Source organism: Physeter macrocephalus, chromosome 9 (genome assembly GCF_002837175.3).
Source record: "Physeter macrocephalus isolate SW-GA chromosome 9, ASM283717v5, whole genome shotgun sequence".
NCBI lineage: Eukaryota > Metazoa > Chordata > Mammalia > Artiodactyla > Physeteridae > Physeter > Physeter macrocephalus.
In genome coordinates this window covers 11,939,342-11,948,849 of record NC_041222.1, presented here as the reverse complement: position 1 = coordinate 11,948,849, position 9,508 = coordinate 11,939,342, and the positions used below count along the sequence as shown (strand labels likewise).

The 9,508-nt window shown below is 42.8% G+C and overlaps 1 protein-coding gene across 3 annotated transcripts; it reads right to left on the bottom strand.

Annotated features, from left to right (window-relative positions):
• CDC26 (cell division cycle 26) lies at positions 1-9,452 on the bottom strand. 3 transcript variants are annotated; one of them, XM_007109499.1, is made up of 4 exons: positions 9,283-9,452; positions 6,073-6,182; positions 5,478-5,599; positions 1-432 (listed from the first exon to the last, which is right to left on the bottom strand). In XM_007109499.1, exons 3-4 carry the CDS (start codon positions 5,556-5,558, stop codon positions 256-258), a joined length of 258 nt encoding a protein of 85 aa, XP_007109561.1. In that variant the 5' UTR covers positions 5,559-5,599; positions 6,073-6,182; positions 9,283-9,452; the 3' UTR covers positions 1-255. The 3 variants fall into 3 exon arrangements, with proteins under 3 accessions (XP_007109561.1, XP_028349419.1, XP_023981884.1); XM_028493618.2 differs by lacking the exon at positions 6,073-6,182; XM_024126116.2 differs by lacking the exons at positions 1-432; positions 5,478-5,599; positions 9,283-9,452 and adding an exon at positions 8,889-9,248 and having other exon boundaries at positions 6,075-6,182.
• Between the last annotated feature and the right edge of the window lie 56 nt (positions 9,453-9,508).

Genomic DNA, 9,508 nt, shown 5'->3' with positions numbered 1-9,508 from the left:
CCAAAAATATATTTATTTTTAAAAACAAAAATCAGACAAGTTTTATCGAGTCAGATTTTCCAGAGACAAACCAGAGTTTGAATTTCAGCTTTCAGAGTGAAAGTTAAGCATCAGCAATCTCATGCAGAAGTATCTCTCTCTGCAGGACGTAAAATATTCGGCTTGACTGCAAGCACTCAATTCTCTAAATCTTGTTTGTATTTCCGCCATCATTTTACTCCATTCCAGGGCTCTGGCACACAAGATAATCCACCTCTAAAATTCAAAACTTCCAAATTGAGATGAACGATTGTTGGGCTTGGGTTGGGGTTTATAACCAATTCGATCATTAATCATTTGTTCCCTGCCCTTGGGGTCACTGCCGAGCCCAATGGCACCTTCTCCATCACTGCCTCCTACAACATCAACATCTTCCTTTTGTTTCTTACGGGTCTGAAAGTATAAAAGTTTTAGTATTAAGGCAATATTCTATTCATTAACAAACATTTATTTAGCATCTACCATGTATTCGGCACAGGGTAAAGGATAGGGTTCGGGTCTACAGAACAATAAACTGAAATCCTAGGTTTAGATGGTTAGGGGCACAAGGGGGATACACAGATATAGCGATAAAAGATGTAACCCCTACCCTCCAGGATGTCACAGTCTAACAGGGAAACAGGTAAATAGACCATTACAACACAGGGTGATCAGGGCTATGACACAGGAAAGTTCACACAAGAGATGGAAAAATAAAGCGGCCAGTAAAACAATAACCACCAGAAATTAACAGCTTAGCTGACACCATGAGATTAAATGTAACACAGGAAAAGAAGGTTTTGTGTTATCTTATCATGAGGCCTGATTTGGGGAATTCATTTTGTTTTCAGATAAAAGGTTTGGCTCTTAAGCCATAAGTAACTGCAGAATTCACAAAGTCTGTGTCTCAGTTTGATCATTTTCAAAGAGAAAAACTAACACCCCACAACCACCACTACCTGAGAGTTCCTTACCAGAAGAATGGCTCCACTACACTAATCCCTTGAATCACTGCTATTCTTCACCACTTACTGCTGAACTGTGAGCATTTAAATGGCAGTGTCAAAGTATTATAGTGAATAAGTGAGGTATTACTTTTTATATATATACAAACATAATGACCTTCCTGAGTTACTCTCTAGGCTACATTACCCAATAAATAACATTAGAAAGTTCTCCCCAAACACCTTTGTGAAAACAAGTTCTAAAAGGCAAAGGATGATATCGTTTCATCTTATAAGCCATGAGAAAGTCGAAATATCCAAGTAGAATGAAATCATTTAAAAGGCTTCCCACTGTGAACAACTGCTGACTGTTTCAAAATCCAGAGTCAGGGCTTCCCTGGTGGCTCAGCAGTTAAGAATCCGCCTGCCAATGCAGGGGACACAGGTTCAAGCCCTGGTCCGGGAAGATCCCACATGCCACGGAGCAACTAAGCCCATGCACCACAACTACTGAGCCTGCACTCTAGAGCCCGTGAGCCACAACTATTGAGCCCACATGCCACGACTACTGAAGCCCATGCGCCTAGAGCCCATGCTCTGCAACAAGAGAAGCCACCACGATGAGAAGCCCGTGCACGCAAGGAAGAGGAGCCCCCACTCGCTGCATCTAGAGAAAGCCCGTGTGCAGCAATGAAGACCCAACGCAGCCAAAAAAAAACAAAAACAAACCAGAGTCATCAAAATGTAATCAAACTAATTTCAGTAACAAATGAAATACCAGTTTTCTACTGTTTTTATTTTAGTGCAGGGCAAAAACTATCCCTCTCTCCTAAGTTGTTCTAAAATGGGTGAAACCCATTGGATAACTGCCTTCAGTAGAAAGACTAAAAACAACAAAAATACCTAGGAATAAATTTATACCTAGAAATAAATTTAACTAAGAAGGTGAAAAGACCTGTACACTTAAAACTATGAGACATTGTTGAAAGAAATTGAAGAAGATACAAAGGAATGAAAAGGTATTCCATGCTCATGGATAGAAAGAATTAACAGTTAAAATGTCTATAACTACCTAAAGCAATCTACAGATTCAATGCAATCCCCATCAAAATCCCAACAACATTTTTCACAGAAATAGAACAAAAATTCCTAAAATTTGTATGGGACCACAGAAAACCCCGAGTAGCCAAAGCAATCTTGGGAAAAAAAAAACCAAAGCTGGAGGTATCACATTCCCTGATTTCAAATTATACTACAAAGCCACAGTAATCAAAACAGCATGGTATTAGCAGAAAAAGAGACACACAGATCAATGGAACAGAACTGAGAGCCCAGAAATAAACCCTCACACATATGGATAACAGATTTATGACAAAGTAGCAAAGAACATACAATGGAGAAAGGACAGTCTCTTCAATAAATGCTGTTGAGAAAACTGAACAGCCACATGCAAAACAATGAAGCAAGACCACGCTCTTACACCATACACAAAAATTAACTCAAAATGGATTAAAGACTTGAATGTAAGACCTGAAACCATAAAACTCCTAGAAGAAAACATAGGCAGTATGCTATTTGACACTGGTCTTAGCAGTATCTTTCTGAGTATGTCTCCTCAGGCAAGGGAAACAAAAGCAAAAATAAACAAATGGGACTATATCAAACTAAAAAGCTTCTGCTCAGCAAAGGAAACCATCAACAAAATGAAAAGACAGCCTACCAAATGGGAAAAGATATTTGCAAACAATTGATAAGGGGTTAATACCGAAAATATATAAAGAACTCATACAACTCAACAAAAAAAAAAACAGACAACCCAAGAATCTGAATAACCATTTTTCCAAAGAAGACATACAGATGGCCAACAGGCATATGAAAAGATGTTTAACATCACTAATTATCAGGGAAATGCAGATCAGAACCACAATGAAATATCACCTCATGCCCATTAGAATGGCTATTATCAAAAAGACAAGAAATAATAAGTGTTGGAGAGGATGTGGAGAAAAGGAAATCTTCACACACTGTTGGTGAGAATGTAAACTGGTGCAGCCACTATGGAAAACTGTATGGAGGTTTCTCAAAAAATAAAGAGTAGAACTACCCTATGATCCAGCAATTCCACTCCTGGGTATATATCCAAAGAAAACACTAATTCAAAAGGGTAAGTGCACCACCATGTTTATCGCAGCATTATTTACAATAGCCAACATATGGAAACGTAAGTGTCCCTTGACAGATGAATGGATAAAGAAAATGTGGTGCATACACACACACACACACACACACACACACACACACACAGAGACATGGAATACTACTCAGTCATAAAAATTACTTCAATTTAAAAAAAAAGTAACTCAATAGTGAGCTGACTCTGCAGAGTCAAAGTTCAGTATAAGACTAACACTTTATGAGACTCATTACAACTGAAGTTTGAACCATAAAGGGCACTTCAGGAAAAGAGCAGAGTGTGCATAGGCACTGAGATTAAAGATAGCTCAGCAGTGGAAGATAAAGTGGAGAGATGACCAAGGACCAGATCACAAAGGGCCTTACATGCCATCCTAAGGAATTTGGACTTTATTCTGAAGGCCAATAAAAGAATTTAAGTCTTATCAATGGACATCTAATACCGTGGCGTAAGGCTATACTTAAAAATACATATTGGGGCTTCCCTGGTGGCGCAGTGGTTAAGAATCCACCTGCCAATGCAGGGGACACAGGTTCGAGCCCTAGTCCGGGAGGATCCCACATGCTGCGGAGGAACTAGGCCCGTGTGCCACAACTACTGAGCCCGTGCTCTAGAGTCCGCGAGCCACAACTACTGAGCCCGCGTGCCACAACTACTGAAGCCCGCGCGCCTGGAGCCTGTGCTCTGCAACAAGAGAGGCCACCACAGTGAGAAGCCCACGCACCGCGACGAAGAGTGGTCCCCACTTGCCGCAACTAGAGAGAGCCAGTGCGCAGCAACAAAGATCCAGTGCAGCCAAAAGTTAATTAATTAATTAATTAATTAATTTTTTAAAAAATACATATTGAACTCCTACTATGTACTAGATGCTGGGAACTCAACGGTGGAGAAGACAGACATGATTTCTACAATCAGGGTTCCTAATGTAAATGATTTTACAATAAACAAACAAATCATTATAAATTATAATAAGTGCTACGAAATAAAAGAATAAAGTGCTTTGAGAGACCCTAATGAGATGGAGGCAGCATGGGTAGGAATAATACACCTAAGTTGGACAGGGTCAGAAGAGGCCTTTCAGACTGAGGAAGTGACATTCAAACTGAGACATGAAGAAACAGGAAGCACTCCAGGCAGAGGAAAATAATATGTGCAAAGGCCATGAGTTATAAATAGTTTGGCATATTCAAGAAAATAAAAGAAAACCAACGTGCCTAGGGTACAGAGGGCAAGGCAAAGAGTGACAGAAGGTGAAAGAACATTTAAAAGCTTGTAGACCATGATAAGGAACTGAGGTTTTATTCCAAGTGCAGGAAACCACTGAGGAGTTTTAAGCATGAGAATGACATGATCTGAAATTTTTTAAAGATCATTCTAGACACCTGATGGAGAATGGATTGAAGACACAAAAATGGAAGTAGAGAGACAACTTGGGATGCTACTGAAATTGTACAGAGTGAGTTGATGGTTATTTGGACTAGGGTTCTAATGGTGGAGATGAAAAGGTATGGGTAGATTCTAGAAATATTCTGGAGGTAGAGCCAAAGGATTTATGGGCAGATTGAATATAAAAGGTGAGGGAAAGGGAGAACTCAAGATTGACTCTTAGGTTTCTGGCTTGAGCAACTACATAGATACTGACATAGGGAGCTCTGAGGTGAAACTGGTTTGAGGAAGAAATCAAGAGGTTTTTGTTTTAACATGTTAAATACAGTATGCTGAATAATGACCTCCAAATCTATCAGGTCCTAATCCTTGGACACTGTAATTGTTGCCTTGTATGTGAAAAGGGTCTTTGCAGATGTGATTAAATTAAGGATGTTGTGATGTGGACATTATCCTGGATTATCTGGGTGGGCCCTTAATGCCAACACAGGTATCCTTATAAGAGGGGTCAGAGGGAGACTTCACAGACGGAAGAGGAGAAGGCAATGTGATCACGGAGGCAGACACTGGAGTGATATGGCCACAAGTCAAGGAATGCCAGCAGCCACCAAATACTGAAATAGTCAAGGAACAGATTCTTCCCTAGAGCCTCTGGAGGGAGCATGGTCCTGCTGACATGCTGATTTTGGATCAGTGATACCGATTTCAGATTTCTGGCCTACAGAACTGTGAAAGCATAAATTTCTGTTGCTTTAAACCACCAAGTTTGTGGTAATTTGTTACAGCAGCCACAGGAAACTAATACATTATGTTTAAGATGCCTGTAAAGCATCCAAATAGAGATTTTGAATAAGTTGTTGGTGTAAGAATCTAGGGTCCAAAAGTTAGAGTTATTGTTTTAAATATTCTTAACGGTTTGAAAGTTGTACTCTTACCTCCAGGTCCTTCCGAATGCTTTCAAACTCCTCAATGTCATCAAGCTTCAGCTCCAGACGGGTTGGTTTTCGTCTCAGCATAATGAAACCAACACTAAGGGACAGACCCAGTGAACTATCAGCTGTTAAAAATGGCAGAGAGGAGGAAAAATTGGAAGGGATAAATCTCAGCTACAAATATGTTCAATATGTAAGCATGCACACTAAAATGAATGGTGATACAAAAGACTCATTTGGATTCACACATTGATTTCTAAGTCTTTCCGTGTATAATTATTACATTTTTATTACGTGATGGAGATCCACCACTCTGTAATTCCCAAAAGCTTTCTTCCAGAACTTAAAATAGCAAGCTGCCTGTAAAAGAGGATTCTAGGCAACAATCACTGTAATCTCATGTTCCATTCACAAAGAAATATTCTAGCTAAGAGAATAAAGTTAAAATATCACATTTTAATTCGGTACAGTTAGTAGGAGAGTATACAAACCATTAAATTTGATCAACAACAGTATGTGGGAATTATGAGAGATTTGTGATCACTCCTGAATGCTAAAATCAGTTTACTAAGTCTTATGAAAACTCCCTCTAACTCACCAATTCACAGGGTTATCCTCAGGGTCTAAATAGGTCCTAAATGGATAGGTCATTCATTAAACAAACAGTTCTTATGCTCCAGCTACAGAGTTAAGAGGCATAGTCACAGTCTGTGGGGAAAACAAACACATAAATGGAAAATTGCAGTATACTGTAATAAGAACTCTGATGAGGGTAATGCAATGGCATCACACAGACACAATCCAGTGGGGTGAACAGGAATGTGGAAGACTTCCTGGAGGAGATGATGTCGTAGTTGCCTTGTGAAGGGCAGGCAGAGAGGATTAAAGGCATCCCAGGCAGAGAGAACAAGTACGCACAGAAGCTCAAGAGAACACTCTAGAATGTGAAAACCCAAAGTAATGCTTATGCTTAAAAAAAAAAAAAAGAAGAAGAGCTGGGTTTTTTAAGAAGAAAATAAAACTCCCCAACTGAGTTTAAAAGCTCTGGCTGGGGCTTCCCTGGTGGCGCAGTGGTTGAGAGTCCGCCTGCCGATGCAGGGGACACGGGTTCGTGCCCCGGTCTGGGAAGATCCCACATGCCGCGGAGCGGCCGGGCCCGTGAGCCATGGCCGCTGAGCCTGCGCGTCCGGAGCCTGTGCTCCGCAACGGGAGAGGCCACAAGAGTGAGAGGCCCGCGTACCGCAAAAAAAAAAAAAAAAAAAAAAAAAAAGCTCTGGCTGGCATCATCTTTATAGTCTCACAGCATCCAGTAGAGAATGTCTGCAATAACCAGCCATTAAATGTTCTGTTGAATAAACTGGCTACACTCTTCTTCCACTGCAGGGGGCAAGGGTTTGAACCCTCTCCAGGGAACTAAGATCCCGCATGCCGCAGCAGAGCAACCAAAAACAAAAGTCAGCCTCCTGTGAAAATTATATATCGGTCACATGGTGAGGATTAAATGAAAATGATGTAAGTGAAGCCTCCTTTAAAATATGTACAGATAGGGCTTCTCTGGTGGCGCAGTGGTTGAGAGTCCGCCTGCCGACGCAGGGGACACGGGTTCGTGCCCCGGTGCGGGAAGATCCCACATGCCGCGGAGCGGCTGGGCCCGTGAGCCATGGCTGCTGAGCCTGCGCGTCCGGAGCCTGTGCTCCGCAACGGGAGAGGCCACAACAGTGAGAGGCCCGCGTACCGCAAAAAAAAATAAAATAAAATATGTACAGATATAAATTATTATTACATGTATCTAGGATATAGCTAGGGACTGTGAAGTATACAAAGGAAGAAATGTCTCCTCCTTCTACCATGAAGCTTGGGACAGATACAAGTGATGTTATCAACACGAAACAATGGCACATTACATTTCAAATTGCTTTCTACTAAATCAGATACTATCTTTTTTTAATTATTATTTTTTTCTTGGAGTATAATTGCTTTACAATGTTGTGTTAGTTTCTGCCGCACAGCGAAGTGAATCAGCCATACGCATACACACATCCCCTCCCTCTTAGACCTCCCTCCCCCCAATCCGCCCAACTAGGCCATCACAGAGCATGGAACTGAGCTCCCTGTGCTATACAGCAGGTTCCCACTAGCTATCCATTTTACACATGGTAGTGTATTTATGTCAAACCTAATCTCCCAATGCAACCCACCCTCCCCTTCCCCCCCATGTCCACATGTCCGTTCTCTACATTTGCCTTTCTATTCTTGCCCTGCAAATAGGTTCATCTGTATAATTTTTCTAGATTCCACATATATGCGTTAATATACGATATTTGTTTTTCTCTTTCTGACTTACTTTACTCTGTATGACAGACTCTAGGTCCATCCACATCTCTACAAATGACCCAATTTCATTTCTTTTTACGGCCGAGTAATATTCCATTGTATATATGTACAACATCTTCTTTATCCATTCATCTGTTGATGGACATTTAGGTTGTTTCCATGTCCTGGCTATTGTAAATAGTGCTGCACTGTTGGTGGGAAGGTAAATTGATACAGATACTATCTTGATTCCAAAGTAGACAGAAGGTAGAGGGAGCCAAAGTTCCAAGGGCGGAGAATGCTTAAAAGAAAAAACAGCGACTTCCCTCGTGGCACAGTGGTTAAGAATCTGCCTGCCAATGCAGGGGACACGGGTTCGATCCCTGGTCCGGGAAGATCCCACATGCTGCGGAGCAACTAAACCTGTGCGCCACAACTACTGAGCCCATGTGTCACAACTACTGAAGCCCACACGCCTAGAGCCTGAGCTCCGCAACAAGAGAAGCCACCGCAATGAGAAGCCCACGCACCACAACGAAGAGTAACCCCTGCTCGCCGCAACTAGAGAAAGCCAGCCCAGAAACAAAGACCCAACGCAGCCAAAAAATAAATAATTAACTAATTATTTTTCAAAAGGGAAAAGAAAAAACAACTGATACATTTTAACTTTTCTGCAAACTATGAAAAGATCGCCACTAGGGGGCAGTATAGAGTAACGGGTAAAAGTGCTTGTTCTGGAGGCGAAAGGGCAGAGGGCACAGATTCTAATCCCATCGCCACTGATCTTGGACCATCAGCTTCACCTTTCATTAGATCTTGGTTTCCTCGTCTGTACCTGTACTCTGTTGTTGTATGGACTGAATGTCGTATTGCAACGTAAATTCCTGAAACATAACCTGGCATTTAGTAAACGCTAAATAAACAGGCATTATTATTGTAATTGTCCTCGGGAAGGGTAGGGGGCTCTGTCCAGCTCGGGAAATACCAATATTTTGACCATCTCCACCCCCGACACGGGGACAAAACCTTGTCTTGTCCATCTCTGATGCCCCAGCACCCAGCGCACACAGGGCTGTGCAGAGTTGCTGGCGTGCAGTTTACCTGACGCCTCACGTTCATCATCTCACTCGGAGTAAGATAGACCGGGCTGAAGACAGAAAAAGCAGGCCTTGGCTCCTCCGCCAGGTCTTTATTTTCCTTTGGCGCTAGAGGGCTCTTCGAACTTATTCTCTCGCCACTTCCCAAATCCACCGAAAACCCCCCCAGCTCAGAAGAAACCGCCGAGAGAACTTCCTGACAGCGGAAGAGAATAGCACTCCTTCCGCGGCTCCAGGGCCGCACTCGCTGGTCCAGAGCGAGGGTTTCCATGGCAACACGGTCCTTCACTCCCGTAGGACTTAGAGCCCCTCGCAGGGCCCGGAGCGACAGCAGGCCCCGGAAGCCGTCTATTCACTCCCCGAGTTCAGTCCGTAGCCGCGCGACTCGCCGCACCTACCTCTTTTCAGAACTGTTCGGCCCCTTCCCGGAACCTCGGCGCTCACCCTGAATCTCCGGCTAAGCCAACTGGACTACACTTCCCAGACTGCTCTGAGTCTCTCTCCTCGCAGAACCCCGTCCTCCGCGTGCTTTTCCCGGAGGCTCCACGGAACACACCACTCGACGCGCCCAGACTCTTTCCTACTACGATTCCCATCATGCTCCACGCCGCCCAGGACGGTGCG

What these genes read in the sequence shown, in the direction of transcription:
- CDC26 (XM_024126116.2), bottom strand. Translation starts at nt 9,155, where the DNA reads ATGGAAACCCTCGCTCTGGACCAGCGAGTGCGGCCCTGGAGCCGCGGA. An exon ending in TGATGAACGTGAGGCGTCAG is followed by an intron (nt 6,183 to 8,888) that starts GTAAACTGCACG and finishes TTTTCCCCACAG; the next exon opens with ACTGTGACTATGCCTCTTAA.